This window comes from Lampris incognitus, chromosome 16 (assembly GCF_029633865.1).
Source record: "Lampris incognitus isolate fLamInc1 chromosome 16, fLamInc1.hap2, whole genome shotgun sequence".
NCBI classification, from domain to species: Eukaryota; Metazoa; Chordata; class Actinopteri; order Lampriformes; family Lampridae; genus Lampris; species Lampris incognitus.
In genome coordinates this window covers 11,940,336-11,959,450 of record NC_079226.1, presented here as the reverse complement: position 1 = coordinate 11,959,450, position 19,115 = coordinate 11,940,336, and the positions used below count along the sequence as shown (strand labels likewise).

Here is a 19,115-nt window from a genome sequence, read left to right as displayed (position 1 = left end):
CCATTGACAGTTTCTGAAAAAAAACCGGTATCTATATCTATATATCTATATATCTATATATATATATAGCCATCCATCCATCCATTATGCTGTCAGGGTCACGGGGATGATGGAGCCTATTCCAGCAGTCATTGGTCGGCAGGCGGGGGACACCCTGGACAGGCTGCCAGGCCATCGTATATATATACACTACCGTTCAAAAGTTTGGGATCACCCAAACAATTTTGTGTTTTCCATGAAAAGTCACACTTATTCACCACCATATGTTGTGAAATGAATAGAAAATAGAGTCAAGACATTGACAAGGTTAGAAATAATGATTTGTATTTGAAATAAGATTTTTTTTACATCAAACTTTGCTTTCGTCAAAGAATCCTCCATTTGCAGCAATTACAGCATTGCAGACCTTTGGCATTCTAGCTGTTAATTTGTTGAGGTAATCTGGAGAAATTGCACCCCACGCTTCCAGAAGCAGCTCCCACAAGTTGGATTGGTTGGATGGGCACTTCTTGCGTACCATACGGTCAAGCTGCTCCCACAACAGCTCAATGGGGTTCAGATCTGGTGACTGCGCTGGCCACTCCATTACCGATAGAATACCAGCTGCCTGCTTCTGCTCTAAATAGTTCTTGCACAATTTGGAGGTGTGTTTAGGGTCATTGTCCTGTTGTAGGATGAAATTGGCTCCAATCAAGCGCTGTCCACTGGGTATGGCATGGCGTTGCAAAATGGAGTGATAGCCTTCCTTATTCAGAATCCCTTTTACCCTGTACAAATCTCCCACCTTACCAGCACCAAAGCAACCCCAGACCATCACATTACCTCCACCATGCTTAACAGATGGCGTCAGGCATTCTTCCAGCATCTTTTCATTTGTTCTGCGTCTCACAAACGTTCTTCTTTGTGATCCAAACACCTCAAACTTGGATTCATCCGTCCACAACACTTTTTTCCAGTCTTCCTCTGTCCAATGTCTGTGTTCTTTTGCCCATCTTAATCTTTTTCTTTTATTGGTCAGTCTCAGATATGGCTTTTTCTTTGCCACTCTGCCCTGAAGCCCAGAATCCCGCAGCTGCCTCTTCACTGTAGATGTTGACACTGGTGTTTTGCGGGTACTATTTAATGAAGATGCCAGTTGGGGACCTGTGAGGCGTCTGTTTCTCAAACTAGAGACTCTAATGTACTTATCTTCTTGCTCAGTTGTGCAACGCGGCCTCCCACTTCTTTTTCTACTCTGGTTAGAGCCTGTTTGTGCTGTCCTCTGAAGGGAGTAGTACACACCGGTGTAGGAAATCTTCAATTTCTTAGTAATTTCTCGCATGGAATAGCCTTCATTTCTAAGAACAAGAATAGACTGTCGAGTTTCAGATGAAAGTTCTCTTTTTCTGGCCATTTTGAGCGTTTAATTGACCCCACAAATGTGATGCTCCAGAAACTCAATCTGCTCAAAGGAAGGTCAGTTTTGTAGCTTCTGTAACGAGCTAAACTGTTTTCAGATGTGTGAACATGATTGCACAAGGGTTTTCTAATCATCAATTAGCCTTCTGAGCCAATGAGCAAACACATTGTACCATTAGAACACTGGAGTGATAGTTGCTTGAAATGGGCCTCTATACACCTATGTAGATATTGCACCAAAAACCAGACATTTGCAGCTAGAATAGTCATTTACCACATTAGCAATGTATAGAGTGTATTTCTTTAAAGTTAAGACTAGTTTAAAGTTATCTTCATTGAAAAGTACAGTGCTTTTCCTTCAAAAATATGGACATTTCAATGTGATCCCAAACTTTTGAACGGTAGTGTATATATATATATATATATATATATATATATATATATATGATATAATATGGCGGCAGGGTGGCGCAGTGGTTAGCGCGGTCACCTCACAGCAAGAAGGTCCTGGGTTCGAGCCCTGGGGTAGTCCAACATTGGGGGTTGTCCCGGGTCGTCGTCTATGTGGAGTTTGCATGTTCTCCCCGTGTCTGCGTGGGTTTCCTCCGGGGGCTCTGGTTTCCTCCCACAGTCCAAAGACATGTAGGTCAGGTGAATCGGCCGTACTAAACTGTCCCTAGGAATAAATGTGTGTGTGTGTGTGTGTGTGTGTGTGTGGGCCCGGTGATGGCCTGGCAGCCTGTCTAGGGTGTCTCCCCGCCTGCCGCCCAATGACAACCCTGACAGCAGGATAAGCGGTTTGGATAATATATGTATATATATATATATATATATATATATATATATTGCATGTGTGTGCATGACTGCATGTGTGTATGTATGTGCTTGTATATGAATGCACACATACATGAATGATTTTTGCATCGTGTTTAAATACACTTAAAGATGATGCACTCAATAGACCTGAAAGCCTTCTCACATAGTGAGCAAAGCAGTCCTGAGAATAAAGGGATATTCATTACCCAAGTCCTTCACTGTGGGGACAATGATTTAAAAAAAAAAAGAGTCCAATTGGGTTGTGTGTAAACCCCTCCATAGTTGTGTGTTTGGAAGCCAAACCATAGCAAAGTCATCTCTGTCAACTAGCAGCCTGCCATGTTCTCACAAATCACAGCAGTATAATATATGTAATGTACAGGGTTGTGGAGGATGAAAGAAAGGAGACGAGACCACTTCTCCTTTTGACCACACAGCCGTGGGGTCGTTTATTTCCTCCAACAAAAACTAAGTCAGCAGTTTATTCTCTAGAAACCTCAGCCTCGTGTCTACCCACAGTACCCTTTGCTAACCCCCGCCCACTGTCTTAAAGGGCCCTTCTCTGGCCCGCATGGTGAATATCTAACCTGCAAGTAGGTCACTACAGGGTATAGTAGTTTATACATAATATACAGGGTATAATATATACATAATATACAGGGCATAGTATATACATAATATACAGGGTATAGTATATACATAATATACAGGGCATAGTATATACATAATATACAGGGCATAGTATATACATAATATACAGGGTATAGTATATTCATAATATACAGGGCATAGTATATACATAATATACAGGGTATAGTATATACATAATATACAGGGCATAGTATATACATAATATACAGGGTATAGTATATTCATAATATACAGGATGTGGCTTATACATAATATACAGGGCATAGTATATACATAATATACGGGGTATAGTACAATGTACAGGGGAGCATGATGGGAAAACGTGAATGAGTACAGAAGCCGGTGGACGGTGGACGGTGAGGGGAAAGGGATTTGATGACATTCACGACGCTTCATGGGACGAGTAGTTCATACCCATTTAAAAGACATTAAGTACACAGCCTGGCTGTACGTTCGCAGTTTTATCTGTTTCTCAAATACTTGGTCAGAATTAACGATCATAAGACCGTGAGCCATCTCGTAATCTCGCAGCAGGACGGATCGGGTCGAGGCTTAAAAGTCTTTATATGGGGATTTTCCGAAACGTCTGCGGAGAAAAGGAATGAGACATTTGCTTCCAAAACCTGGGACACGGCAGCTCTATGGGGTGGGGGGATGAAAACCTACATCCTCTAGCGGCTGTGATACCAGTAATAGTTATTGGAACCACAGGCTTTTTATGTGAAGTATGAAATATTAAAATATCCATCCATCCATCCATTATCCAAACCACTTATCCTGCTCTCGGGGTGGCAGGGATGCTGCAGCCTATCAAGACTCGTGGGGGAAAGCTCGTGTGTAACTGCACGGTGGTCATCAGAATCAGTAAATGTCTTTTACTCGATCGGGGCCGCCGTACCACCGAGCTGACAACGTCCCCGCCGACGCAGCGGCGGGGGAAGGGCAGAAATCCCACATTAAACGGGCCCTGGTTGAATGTGGTCATCCTAACTGGGTGTTCGCCAAAGCCAGGAAGACGCCCCAACAAGTGCACCAGCCGCCAAAGCGTAAACCGGTGGCGGTTTCGTACGTGGCGGGACTGTCGGAAAAGCTGAGGCGCGTATTTTCAAAACCCCAAACCCCAAAACCCCCAAGGATCGGGTCCCCCGGCACAAACAGAGCAATGTAGTGTGCGCTGTCAAGTGGCAGGAGGGGGTGCCGTGACTTGTACATCAGGGAAACCAAACAGAGGATGGCGCCACACAGGAGAGCTAACGCAACAGGCCAGGACTCCACAGTCTACGCCACCTACAGGCCGGTGGCCACGCTTTCAGGGATGAGGACGTGCACAAAGAGGCCCTCTACGTGAAGGGAGAATGAGCATCCCTGAACCGAGGGGAGGCTAAGAGTACATCTGTCACCATCTTACAACGCCGGGATTGCAGCCATTCCCCAATCCTCGGTGAATAGTACACATGGCCATTAGAACGCTAGTTAGTGGTCATGGCAATTTGCATATGAAACCAATCATTTTCGGTCATTATGTCACTGTGTTGTTTATGAGGGTGGGGACACCTGCGGTCAGTGAGACTGAAGAGGACACTTAGATGGGCGATGAGACGTTCCTCTCGATAGCCGTTGTCCAGGTGAACTGATTCACCCTCCTGTGGGGATCAGTAAATGTTGACCAAAACTGAAGCGGCGTCACTGCTTTAATACTGCGACATCGTCTAAATATGGTTTTTATAAACTTCCATTTGGAGAATTCAAGCCATGTCACGCTGAGGTGGGGACGCCAGGGCAGAGGGCCGCTCCATCCCGTCGGCTCCCTGTCACAATGCCCCGCACCGCAATTGTGCGTCCTTCTATACCGATGTGCTAAGGAAGACTTGGGGATTTCTAACGTGGAGCAAACCTAATCCCCCACTGAAACCAGTACACATGGTTTACGTCTCTGATAATGTGCTGGAGGGCTTCAGAAGAGAGTTTTCAAGGGGTTGCGGGTCTGCTCGAACCCCCCTCTGCGCCTCCTGCACCCTCTGCATGGAGGCACCGGAACAAGTATCACTGACTTCAAGAACTGGCTCCTCGGCTTACAGAAGATGAAGCTATTGGCAAAGCCAAACAATTTGATGGAATTGATGGGGATGGGGGGGAGGGTCTGCTCTCTCTCTCTCTCTCTCTCTCTCTCTCTCTCAATCTTTGCTTCATATTGCTTTCCTCATTTCTTCCTTCTCTGATTGCCTCTCCCCTTTTCTTTGTCTCAGCGAGTCCTTCCTTTACAAGAAGACGATCCTAGCCTCCGCACAAGCAACCTGATTAAATAAACCTTAAATCAGACGTGTCGAGAGCAGGGGGGGTCCAGCAATCCTGTTCCCACCATCATGCAAATCCACTATATAGGACGAGCCGGAGACCAGCGTGACGAGTACCCGTACATACCGTGTTTACATGATCCCACAGAACAACATGGCAACGTTTCATTAACGTCTCCTCGCCGTGAGGGAAGCAGTCCTGACTGAGGGAACAGGCCGCTCGTTACTCGGCTCATGATAGTGTAGCCTCGTTGCACATTAACACGGCATGGCCAGCAGGCATTTGCTCTGCATTGCCCCTCTTGTTTTGACGGACTCCAACGCAGTCGTAACTTCCGCCTCCGACTTCCTCTCCGCCGAGAACAAATCTACATAATACCGATCAAGGGCAAGCGGAGCCAGTCGCCAGCGATAAGGAGGAGCGCCTTATGAAAACGGGAAAAACCAAAGAGATCCCCATCGGAGGGCAGTAGGGTTGTGTTTTTTTCCACCTCCCCCACCCCACCCCCCCCTTCTTTCTTTTTTTTTTGTGTTCTCTTTATCACGATCAGCTTCGGCTGATGAACTTGGCGGCGCGCAGTCAATCTTCACAACCTCGGCTCCGGCTACCACCTCCCTCATTTGCATAGATATGCAAATGGGCTCGGCTACATCTCAGTCGCTGAGACCGATGTTATCAAGTGGTGCGCGACAGAGACCACTCTACCTACCTCCCCCTTTGCGAGACCTTAGTAGTACAGTATTGCGGGTCTTTTGTGTTTTGGTCTTTGTGTGTGTTGCCTTGTGCGGCGTCAGCCCATTCATACGTGATGAGACCGGCAGACCGGGTCGGCCAGGGTGTCCAGACCGTGTTTGTACCGACCCCGGTCGCTGACTGCTATGAATGACTAATGGATAATATTGTGCGCTCGGACGCCACAACCATAGAAATGTACACCACCATGCGGTTTGTTTCCCCCCTCAGTTGTGTCGCAGAGGTTAATGCATGAAATTTAACACAGATAACTGCACTCGATAGGAAAACTGAAAACAAGTGCTAATAGATGGGTATGTTTTTGTATTTCCAAAAGTGAATTTGTTGTTGTTGTTGTTTTTTTGCTGCTTCCTTACTGTGTAAACTGTTTGGGGATATTTTGTCCTTTCACAACTCAAGTCAGCTTCCCCAGCCGCTCTGACCAGCGGGAAATGAAACCCGTCTTCTTACACGGAGCAGTCTCAAACTGATTTCTCTTTCCCCCTTGTTGTCTCCACTCTCCTTTCTTTCTTCTTAAAATGCTTCCTGTCCCCCCCCCCCTCCTCCTCTCTCTCTACACCCCCTCCTCCCCCCTGTGTCCAGAGTCCTCGCCCCTCCCCAACATCACACTGGAGGGCCAATACCACTGTCACCAGGGACCCGGCATCCCGCTGGACAAACTCTGTGACTTCAGGACAGACTGTCCTCTCGCCGATGACGAAGGGGACACGTGTCGTGAGTACATGCTGCTACCTGCCCACCCCGAAAATACACCTGTATACAAACAAAGGGTCCATCGACTGCGGTGGCACTTGTTCAGTGAAGTTGTTCAAGTGTGTGTCTGTGTGTGCATGTGTGTAACTTATCGACAGAGACATGAGGAAACTGGGGTAGAAGCACAAAATAGGGCGTCCGGGCGGCGTAGCCGTCTCTTCCGTTGCCTACCAGCACAGGGACCGCTGGTTCGAATCCCCGTGTTACCTTCGGCTTGGCTGGGCGTCCATACAGACACAATTGGCCGTGTCTGCGGGTGGGAAGAGGGATGTGGGTGTCCTGGGCGCTGCACTAGCGCCTCCTCTGGTCGGTCGAGGAGGAGGGGGAATTGGGGGGGGGGTAGCATGATCCTCCCACGTGCTACGTCCCCCTGGCGAAACTCCTCACTGTCAGGTGACTCCACATGTATGGGAGGAGGCATGTGGTAGTCTGCAGCCCCCCCCCCCGGATCGGCAGAGGGGGTGGAGCAGCGACCGGGACGGCTCGGGAAAATAGGGTAATTGGCCGAGTACAATTGGGGGAAAAAAGGGTGGGGGAAAATCAAAAAGAAAAAAAGAAGAAGAAGCACAAAATAGCGCTGCTGACGCTGAGCTCGTGTTTCTGGCCCACGCCGTACTCCGTGGTTGTTCGTCTGGTCCGTGTCTACTTGTTCTCCTATCGTGGCTCGTGGCTTTTCCCTCCGGCTACTGTTTCTCCCAAGAACAACAGCCACATGTGCCGAGACCCTGCTAGCAACTAAAGCCCCCCAGGCCCCTGTGAGTGAGTTCGTGTGTGTGTGTGTGTGTGTTTATGGATAAATATGGATATATGTGTGTGTGTGTGTGTGTGTGTGTGTGTGTGTTTATGGATAAATATGGATATATGTGTGTGTGTGTGTGTGTGTGTGTGTGTGTGTTTATGGATAAATATGGATATATGTGTGTGTGTGTGTGTGTGTGTGTGTGTTTATGGATAAATATGGATATATGTGTGTGTGTGTGTGTGTGTGTGTGTGTGTGCTTGTTTCCGTGAGCTGTGTGCATGCACATGGCCTTCTCGCTGCACGGCAAAAGCTAATTTCTTCTTTCAGTTGTGTTTTTGCATCTCTGCACTGTCTGCTCTATTTACACACACACACACACACACACACACACACACACACACACACACACACAAGGAGCCCACCAGCCTTCCCCGGTCTAAAGAACAGCAAAAGCAGAACGGGTGCTGTGGCGTGATTTCAGAGCGAGTGTTGGGAGGAGTCGGGTCTCCCGTCCACACGGTTCTGCCCGGTATTCCTTCTGCCCGGTATTCCTTCTGCCCGGTATTCCTTCTGCCCGGTATTCCTTCTCGCCCTCTCGCGCGGCGCTTATTAAAACGACGGCCGCTCCCCGTGTGCTCGCAGGTTTGCTGACTGCGGGAGCTTAGCGATAAGAGGCGAATGAGAGGGTGAAAAGCCCGGCATGCGGCATTTTCGGTCCTCCGACGGTAGAGAAGCCGTCGATGCTAATTGGCCCGCGAGGCAAAGCCGTGGACTCGGCCGCCACTGGAATGCCGCAACGTGTGTGCGCCACAGTAAGAACGCATCGACTTCATTATGAATCGAGCACAAACCATCTGGTGTATAATGGGATTATACCAGTCAGGTTACCATCCCAAATCCCGCCGGTACCGTTGGCTTCCCGGTCTTCTGAGCCACAGCTTAACGCGCAGGATTAGCGGAGAGATTGTGACGGCACGCTAGACGTTCTTAACTTGACGGAAACGCCACAAATCAGGCGACAACGTGTATCGTTGGATCAGGTGAGCTGAGCCACGCGAGGAGGTTGGGTTGGGTTGTGTTGCGGCGTCAGCGGTGCAGAAAATAGAACGTGCTAGAAGCGATAATGCCAACGGATAGTCGCTACGAGAGCAGCCAACGGGCACGGAGATGCATTCTAGCGGGTGAATTTGAAGATGGTGAACGGTGGTAGTCTATCAACACATCAGCAGGTTAAAGTTGATGGGGGAGGGCCCATGTTGGGGGGCCGGCTGCCCCCAATATGGAGGAACAGTGTAATGGAGCAGTATAATTACACTAGTATCACATGCGAGAGCCTGTGGCTGTGACCACAAATATGGAAACCGATATTAACTCTCTTGCTTGAAACACACAGTCTAGCCTGGCGTGGTGTGAGTGCAGATGTGTACAGTAAATATCTGCTGGCAGATGTGAAGCGCAGCGACGCACGTTGCCAGGTTTGGGAGCACTTTTACAGGATGGAAATCGGTTTTGACCTCGTCCTCTCTTATGCCGTCAGCCCCAGGCCGTTCCAAGCTGCGGCCATCGACAGTTGGCCTGTGTAAAGCGGTTTGCTGATCCCGTTGGCGTTGCTAGCTTGGCATTACAGCGAAGGACGGCGTCCTGGGCAACGCCAACGAGACACGAACGCCGTGCGATCCGAGTCTCCTCGTGGGGAGGAGCGGTCTTCTGTTGTGTTCACCCACGCCGGTCAGAGCTCTTCCGGGGGCGGCGAGAGCCAGGGCTAATCCAATGAGGTGACTCACTGTTACGCTGGTTACGGCGATGCTGCGTTTGGACAACATGGATGGCGGTCAAACTTAGGGTCTGTTGCGAGCATCGGCGATGACGTAGAAGGATGATGGCAAGTCTGTAGGCCTGGCTCCGGTGTGTTTACCTCGGTAACGATCGGGCGAAAACTGAAAGCAAAGCTGTGATCCTTGTCGGAGGCCGATGAGCCTTGCGTGGCAGGAATTATAAGCTGTCAGTCACGCAGGAGAAGTTTGAGACCTTGTGTCTTTTTTCCTTTCATTTTTTTTACCTCCGTCTCTTCGTCGCTTCTTCTTGCGCCCAGTGCCCTCATTCTGACAGAGCGCACAGAAGCATGAAGGCCAATTGCCGTTTGCGTTGAATCGAGGCTCTCTCTCTCTCTCTCTCTCCTCCTGCCTCTCCGTCTCTCTTTCAATCCATCCCAGAAACAGGTAATGACCTTTGTCCTTTTTGATTGAGCGCACGGGCCGATGATCCATATGGTCTTTCATCTGTTCACTACGCCGCGCTCGATTCTCATCTTTCTTTCTTGACGTCTCTCTTAGCGAGTCTGTCCAACACGTCCTGTGCCTTGCGCTCTGTATTTAATCCCCCTGCATGTCTGTTAGTCTTTACACCGACCCCCCCCCCCCCGCCGCCGGCTGTCTGCTGATTATACAGCACCGTCCGCTCCATCCATAATTCATCTTCACCTGTTATGACCTCTTAAGTTTACCGGAGCAACACCGCCGGGGCTCACGTGTGACTTTTGTCAATCAAGGAGCACATCAGACATACAGGGAGACCCTTCCTCACTCGAAGACCCTTCATATGAACACGCCGCTAGCTGTTTCAGAGCCACGGCTTCTGTCGTTGTGGTTGGTGTGACTTGAATAAATCGATTCCGCTTTTCTAGCCGCCCTACTTTCGCTGCATCAGCAGAAGGCCAGCCCTGAACGGAGGCAGGTATCAAACCGCACCTGCTGCCGCCGCCACCAGGGCAAATTACAAAGTTGGGGGGGGGGTGTCCACAGGATGGGTAACTACATGGGTTTACAAGTAACCCAAGTCAGCGGGTCACGCAGAAAATGGGGAAATGATCTGTCTGACGTGGACTCCTGCTACGGACGTCTCCGAGCCTCGGAGTGGAAAGCCCCGGCATCACATGACGGGGCTTTGAAGCCGTGCCCGCCGCATGAAGAACTTCTCCGAGTGACACCAATTACTTTATATAACAAAGAGAACCACACATAATGTCATAAGACAGACATCCCCCCCCCTCCACCCGCTGAATCCTGTAATTGCTTGAGGATTTGTCCAAATGGGGCAGTTTCCTCTCTTCTCGCTGTTTTCCCTTCCTTTTTTTTCTTGGAACAACCATGGTCGTTTAGGCATTCAATGGGACCCTCGAAAGCTTTTTAACCCCCGCTGTACAATTCTAAATGTGCACAGGTGTCGTTAAGTGTAACTAATAAGTATTATTCCTCTCATCGCCTACGATAAAAACGTTCAGATGATCGGTGGCTTTTATTCTGCACCCCACTGAGGTTCTCCTCGGCTGCACGCCGTAAGGTTTATTTGGCATTTAAATGTATGTATAGGTAATAATGCCTATAAAAGCAACAATAGAACAGTAAATCTTAAGCTCATCCAGCCTTAAAGGTGGAATGAGTGGGATTTTACTGAAAATCAGTGTGTAGACAGACTCATAGAAAAATAACCCCTCTCAGTCAGCGCTTATGACCCACTAGACATGTGTGGCGGTGTCCGTACCTGCAGAAGCCCTGTCCTCCGCCTGTATCTTCTCATTTTGCTGTGAACGGGACGTCTCTGGGCATTAACCTTTGGGCAGCGGGACTAGAAAAACATAGCGACCGACACAGGGAAGGCGGTTTGAATCCCCGTGTTACCACCGGCTTGGTTGGGCATCCCTAAAGACACAACTGGCCATGTCTGCGGGTGGGAAGCCGGATGTGGGTATGTGTCCTGGTTGCTGCACTAGCGCCTCCTCTGATCAGTCGGGGCAACTGTTTAAGGGGGGGGGGACATGGGGAAATAGCGTGATCCTCCCATGCGCTACGTGCGGCTGGTGACGCCACGTGTATCGGAAGAGGCGTGTGGTAGTCTGCAGCCATCCCCATATCGGAAGAGTGGGGTAATTGGCGGGATACAGTTAGGGAGGAAAGGGGGGGGGGGCAAAAAAAACAACAAAAACAACGTAGCAACCAGGTGCCAGATCGAGATCGTAAGCACCTATCCAAGAGGAAGTTACGACCATGGTGGACACAGCACTGAAAAATGCAAATACAGCGAGGCGAAACGACAAGCGGACAAAGCTGGTCCCAAAAAGAGAGTGAATCTGGGGTTGGCATTCACCCGCTGGCGAGCACTGAAAGACAGGATGGGGATGAAGAGCGACGCAGGGTTGGCCTGTACACTGGGATGTGTTGTGGCCACTGCGGTCAGGGGGCGTGTCCTTCTGGTGACGTTCAGCCGGGGGGAGGGGCCAATTTTGAACGTTGTGTTTCCAAACCGCAACCGACAAAACGTACTCGTTCTACCTTTAAGTCCGATTCCAACATGAATTCGTTAGGGGGTTTTTTTTCTGGTTGGTTTATCTGCAGCCTTCGGTGTCTAGTTACCTCAGTAGATGAACGTTTACAAAACAGCACGAGTTCTCTGCAGCGTAAAAGCCCCCGCCGTCCCACATTCCCACGTCAACATCACGACAAAAGAGCTCAGCGCCTCAAGTGAGTCATTTTGATGTTATATCCACACTAAAACTGTACACGTCTACCGTTCCCCAAGTCCTCTCAGGACCTCGGACACAATCCGTGAAGGCACAGGGAATGTTTTGGAATCTGACGAGACGGATGCGGCACTAAGTCACACTGAGGCCGCCCGGCCAAAGGCTGCACTTGTACATACTTCTGAATGCCCTAACTTGTATTTGATTTAATCTGACGGACACTTAACCAACCATTAAAGTGGCAACTTCCATTAAATCACCAATTAAGCTATGTCAAGCTAATTAAGTTTTTTTTTTTTGTTCCAGAAGAAACCGCTTATAGTGATCACATCCATCCAGGCTGATGGGTTTATTTGTTTTTGTTGTTCAGACGACCATCCACTGCATTTGTGTACTTACACTTATTGAATAAATATAATGTAATGAAGCGGACGTCTCTGTTTTACTGGACTTACATGACTGGAAAGACAGTTGCCTACTGCTGACTATTGCATTGTGACAAAATATCAGCTTCTATAAACGCTCCAATCAGGATATTAGAAATAGACTGTAGCTTACAGTAACATGGCTTAGTGTTGTATAAAGTACCTTTTTAATACCAGCAGACCCATGTAGGAGCTGTGGACCCACTTCCCATGTAGGAAAGACCCAAAAGGTTGATTCTAAGCCAGCCGTTACATCACAGTAACCAGATTATTTTATTTGTTGGTCATTTTCCCCCTTTTTCCTATCCAATTGTATCCGGCCAATTACCCCACTCATCTAAGTCTTCCCGGTTGCTTCTCCACCCCCTCTGCCAATGCGGGAAGGGCTGCAGACTACCACATGCCTCCGCTGATACATGTGGAGTCACCAGCCACTTCTTTTCACCTGACGGTGAGGAGTTTCACCAGGGGGACGTAGCACGTGGGAGGATCACGCTATTCCCCCCAGTTCCCCCTCCCCCCTGAACAGGCGCCCAGAATGACCAGAGGAGGCGCTAGTGCAGCGACCAGGACACATACCCACATCTGTCTTCCCCCCCACAGACATGGCCAATTTTGTCTGTAGGGACATCCGACCAAGCCGGAGGTAACACGGGGATTGAAACCGGCGATCCCCGTGTTGGTAGGCAACGGAATAGACTGTTACGCTACCCAGACGTCCGTAACCAGATTATTTAAACGGTGATTCGGTCCAGTGATTTATGTTCAAGATAAGCGGTTGATCGGTGTAACTGTGATCAGCATAAGAAGTTTCCACTGTGTTACTAACTGACCGAGACACAGACCGAGGCAGGCGCGCAGACACAGGGAGATATTTTAGCATTTGTACAGGAAGGAGTACTACACCTCCACACTCCTTTTGCCTTTTTTTCAGATGGTCTCTGTTCTGTATTGCTGCCACTTTGCTCATGTCTCCTCTTTCTGAAGGTAATCTGTGGCCTTCTGATGGGTTTAGCTGCAGGTGGCCAGTAGACGTCACAGTGACAGACCCATCAAGAGGCTTTTAGCCGTCGCTCACCCTTAACACACATTACATTAGAGAACCGATGTCTTTTAGTTCGCCTTCCATTCTGTTCTTTGTATTTCCCATATTTGGGCTCTTTCGATCTTTAGATTTCCTTCATCCTTTCTCTGAAGTATCACACAGTTCAGTGAGGAGCGCTCTCCTTCCTCATCTCCGCCGTTTTCAGGGCCGCGCTAAACTCGTTTGCCCCAACAACCCCTCTCGCTTAACACCACAATGTTCCTCTGACCCTAAATGCACCCTCACTATACCTGTGTTCCTTCCCTCATGTGAGACGTCCACCCCTCATCCCTGTTATTTCTCTCTCTTGCTCTCTTTTCTCTGTAGGCCAGTTTCTCAATGGCACTTACTGCTCTTTTGAAGAGGACGAGTGTGGCTGGCAGTCGACAGCGGGCCGTGGTTTCTACTGGAGGAGACAGTCTTCGGTCAAGGCCGCCAGACAGAGCTGCCCATCACCAGGTGGTTCATTTACGCCTCCTCATGACCTCATGGACGTCGGTGTGTTCATTCTCCTAAACAAATAGTAAAAACGTCCTGTTAAAAGGACATTTTCCACTGGTAAACCTGGACTACCATGTGTCCATGTGTTACTAATGTAATCTTTGACAGGTTTGGTGATATCGTTTCAAGCAGAGGTCATAAAACCAGTATAAAATAGAAATCTCTGTGGAGGTCCATAGCCTCGCATATAGAGTAGACCAACTGTGTCGTCACTTTCAGGAATCGGGAACAATTTATTGTCGATTCTCTCATGTACTTGTGCACACAAAAGAAATGAAATTCCATTACCCCTGCTCACAGCAGTGTGACACAAAAATCAAAAACAAAGAGAATAAAGCACAAAAAAAAAAAAACCACAGTCAACAATACAGTCCACTCATTGCAACACAGTCCAACAAAAAAAATTCCACTGTCCAGAGAATGAACGCCAGCCAGGATGACTGTCGGTCTGCATGGGCTAGCAGTTAGCTTAGCCTGCCCTGCTTCCACATCCTGTCAGACCGCCCTCGGTGTTTCCTCATTGCCAATAACACTGTACATATTGCCAATAACACTGTACATATTGCCAATAACACTGTACATATTGGCACAGCTCTGGCAAGGCCGTGGTCCCTGGGCCCACCGGACACAGCAGACCAGGCTCCCCCAGCCGATCCGACACCAGCTCTCCCGGCCAGACACCTTCGACACACCTCCCACACGCCACATGACGACACTAAAAACACAATCAACGCTAGGCAGGGCCCGCCGCCAGACTGCCCTCAGTGTTAACGGAACTGCCGCTGTGCATGGGCTAGTATTTAGCTTATCCTGCCCCGCTTCCGAGGGACTTTGTGGGGCAAAATTAGCTGCAAGATGGCGGATGGTTCATACGCCAAAATTCTCATTACATTTTTTCAGGGAAGCACCTCCTGGCTCAAAATTACAATGATATCTTTGAAAGCTCAGACTGTACTTTATAAAAGCTTATGTATGAGTATGTTTCCCTGTGTCAATCACAGGCCTGTTTTTTTTTAGGTTTTTCAAATGGAAGAAGAGTATGGGGTTTGGGACAGTGAAGCATCCACCATCTTGTGACTACAATATTCCATCCATCCATTATCCAAACCGCTTGTCCTGCTCTCAGGGTTGCAGGCATGCTGGAGCCTATCCCAGCAGTCATTGGGCGGGAGGCGGGGAGACCCCCTGGATAGGCCACCAGGCCATCACAGGGCCGCGACTACAATATGTTACTAATACATGACATTAGACTGGACCAACATACATCAGTGGAGCAGCAGCATCTGTTGTTCACATCATAGATTCATGTCTTAGCGCTCACTGTTTGAAATTTAGGAGAGACTTTTATTTCCTTTTCCCAGCTCTCGTCGGAAAGCATTTGTAAATTCGGTCCAATGAAATGATGTTGCTTGTGCCGTGTTGAAACCCAAGCAAAGCCATATATTTTTTGTGACGATATATTTTCGTGCTAGTTAAAAATGCAATTTGATATGACAGATGTACCGCCAGATCCATTTTGATATCGATCTGTCCAAATTTGGCAGTTCTCAAACTTTCTTCCTGGAGCGTTCTCAAGAAATGCCTCAGATAAGTCGGTGATGATGCCGCAAGAACGAAGATGGCAGATGATGAAATCCCAAAACAGACGTTTGACATGACAGTTGGACACTTTCTGTATTGTGTCTATTGGGCATACTGCAGTACAATGTGTGTGTGTGTGTGTGTGTGTGTGTGTTAAAGGTTCTACATTCAGCGTGGAAGGAGGTCAGTCTAAAGGCCATCATGGTTCAGCGATACTGAGGAGCCCTCTGTTCCCTCCACCACTGAGGAACTCTCCATGCACAGTGAGTAAATTGATTTCCAAGAACAAACATGCACACACCCATTCACAAGTCCATGCAGATGTAAACGTGTGCACAAACGCTTGTGCAAATATTGACAGAGACATACAGGTGTATAGACAAGTTCACACAGACAGACCAACACAACAGTATGCTGATGAGTGTCTAATGGGAAGGTTAACGAAGGACACCAGTTTCCGAGTGTCATATACAGGTAATACTGTTACCTACATGCAGACTCCGCCCCCCCCTTTTCTCCCCAATTGTACCTGGCCAATCACCCTGCTCTCTGATCCATTCCGTTCCGGTCGCTGCTCCACCTCCTCTGCTGATCCGGGGAGGGCTGCAGACTACCGCATGGCCTCCTCCGATACATGTGGAGTCGGCAGCCGCTTCTTTTCACCTGACAGTGAGGAGTTTTGCCAGGGGGACGTAGCACGTGGGAGGATCACGCTACTCCCCCCGGTTCCCCCTCGCCCCTGAACAGGCGCCCCGACCGACCAGAGGAGCCGCTAGTGCAGCGACCAGGACACTTACCCACATCCAGCTTCCCACCTGCAGACACGGCCAATTGTGTCTGTAGGGACGCCCGATGAAGCCGGAGGCAACACAAGGGTTTGAACTGGCGTTCCCCATGTTGGTAGGCAACAGAATGGACTGCTATGCTACCCAGACTCCCAGACTTGCGTTTTAAGTAGCGCCTGTCTTTATAGCTGTAACAAATAGATGACTTGAAATCACGTGATATGTAAATGAGTCAGAGCCTCTTGACTTTGAATCACATGATATGTAAATGAGTCAGAGCCTCTTGACTTTGAATCGCATGATATGTAAATGAGTCAGAGCCTCTTGACTTGGAATCACGTGATATGTAAATGAGTCAGAGCCTCTAGCCATCACATGCTTATCAGTCAGTACGCTGGTTTGACAAGTGCAGGATTTTGCCTGTAATGCGTGTGGCTCCCTAACAAAACAAAACAAAAAACAAATGTTTGACCAACAAAGGTTTACAGTCAGAGGTCTCCTCCACTGGTGATCCTGTTGGGGAAAACTGAGTTATTGGGTCACACTGGTCGGCCACCTCACCTGCTGGTTCAACAGGGTCAAAGAGGGCATGTCGCAGTCAGTCAAGGTCAAATATGTTTTTTATTGAACGTGTTCACCTCTAATATTTAGAGCAATGTGTTTTTATTGCTCAGCTCCCTGACCTTTCCCCCCCTGTTATGGGCAGATATGAGGCATTCCCTAGGTGGAGACAGGAACTGATGGAGGAGGGAATGGGATAAAAACATCAGGGCTTAGAGAACAGGGTAATCTCTCTCTCTCTCTCTCTCTCTCTCTCTCTCTCTCTCTCTCTCTCTCTCTCTCTCTATATATATATATAAAGTGAGAGTGTATGTTTGTATGTTCACTTAAAACTCCAAAACTACTCACTGTAGAACAAAAAGAAAGGTATCTTTAGAATCAGCACTTTCCAAGGATTGCAGTTTAACAAATATTTCAAAAACCAAGTAAAAGATTTGATTTCTTTGTGAAAGAGGCATTCCAACGATGATTGTGGAGACCTCCAGCAAATCCTTCCAGTGGTCAAGGGAGGCACGACACCTAATATTGTCAGTGTTAGGTGTAGTGCTACGTGGTTTACCCTGAGGCGCTTGAGCACTGAGGGATTAATACACACACTGGCAAAGAAGCTCGATGAATGGATTGAAAATTATGACATTTGGTCATTTTCGTTAATAAGATTCATTTATTCGACTTTCGTTTATCACGTGTATCATATCATACATTATCCTATATTTCATCATCGATTATATCGTAAAGATCAGATCGTGTTGGTTTTTTTGGTGAGAACATTTTCCCCGGGCAACGTATTAAATGGCAAAGAGTGCAAGGTGGATATCAAGAGAGATGGAACAAGAAAATGAGAGGTAGAGACAGAGATGCAAAGGGGATAGTTCAAAATTGACAGACGGGGGGGGGGGGGGAGTGGAAATAAAAGACTCTCCATGCCTCTTAGGCACGAATTAAAAAATGTCTGGTACTTTTGGACAGCGGAAGAGATAGTACTGCACCCTTCCAGGCCTTGCTTGACAGCTTCCCGGCAGGCTGCCAAAGATTAGCCATGATTTCAGAGTAACACTTACAAATTCATCTCCCAGCACTGAACTGGAGCTGTTCTATCTACCCTGTTCACTTCTGGGCAGCGACACTGATTATTTTTAGGGGGTGGTTTCGCTACAGATCCCGTTCACTGTCATGTCATGCTCATCGTGCAATGGGACCTTATCTTTAATATTGATGGTTAAACGCACACCGCGCGGTCCCGCCGGTGACAATAAAGCTCTCACAACACTTTATGGATGAACACAGTCTGGCGTGTAACGAGCACTCCCATAAATCACTGCTATTTGCATGTGTAAGTGGCACGCTACACACATGTGGCGTTTGTGTCGCTTAGCCAGGGTCTGTTAAGCTTTAATAGCAAACCAAGAATTAGGCATCGTAAATGAATTGTGGTTCAGTGTTGTAAGAGAGCTCTGCGGTGCCAAATGACTGGAGGGGGACATCGGGTTGTGCCCCCGTAGCTAAGTGACGCTTCAGAACCTGCTAATTTCACCATGTTTGATTTCTGTTGGGAGCCAAATGTGTTTAATTCTGACTGAACAATTTCAGATCCACCCTAACCAACCTGGAATTGGTTCAAAAAAAAAAAACTTTGTCCAGTGCAAAAGCAGTGTTGACAGCCATGAGTCATGAGTCTGCTCTAAAGAAATGTTAATTGTGTCACATTAATTTCAGGGTTAATAGAAGAGAACAGATGGCTATTACTGGTTCGTCTGAATGCAGTATGAAGTGCACCAGTGCCATGAATAATAACACACACACACTCCTTGGCTGGTCTCACTGACTTTCAAGGCATTAAAAGAAAATGCCAGGTGAAATTCTAAATACATTGGAATGAGTTAAATTCTTATACAAACAGCTGCAGCTGAATAAACTCCTTCAGGTGTTTTGCTGAATCATGACGTAATGCACGCTGCACACATCAGCCATGCAACAAGGACAATGTGATAGATGCAGAGTACGACTGTTGTGACTCTTTTTGTGAACAGAACAACATTGAGTAGTAACATATTATTTGCATAATATCCTGATTGGACACTTAACAGTGACATTGTACAACAGATGCTTTCGCACCGGTTCGACACAGCAGTTGAATCCCCCCTCGAATAAAACCACATGGATAACACCAAGTGATAGAGTACAAGGGAGAGGCTGAGAGATTTGGGGGTGGGTGCAGAAAATATATGTTTTGGCAGCGTTAAATTCAAAAAAT

The 19,115-nt window shown here is 47.9% G+C and overlaps 1 protein-coding gene across 1 annotated transcript in view; it reads left to right on the top strand.

Moving 5' to 3' along the window:
- The window catches only part of alk (ALK receptor tyrosine kinase), a 580,497-nt gene that overhangs the window by 474,036 nt on the left and 87,346 nt on the right, over window positions 1-19,115 (top strand). The window contains exons 6-8 of the mRNA XM_056296340.1: window positions 6,496-6,627; window positions 13,761-13,892; window positions 15,675-15,778. Of these exons, the coding sequence (XP_056152315.1) occupies window positions 6,496-6,627; window positions 13,761-13,892; window positions 15,675-15,778 (368 nt within the window). The remainder of the gene's footprint in view (window positions 1-6,495; window positions 6,628-13,760; window positions 13,893-15,674; window positions 15,779-19,115) is intronic.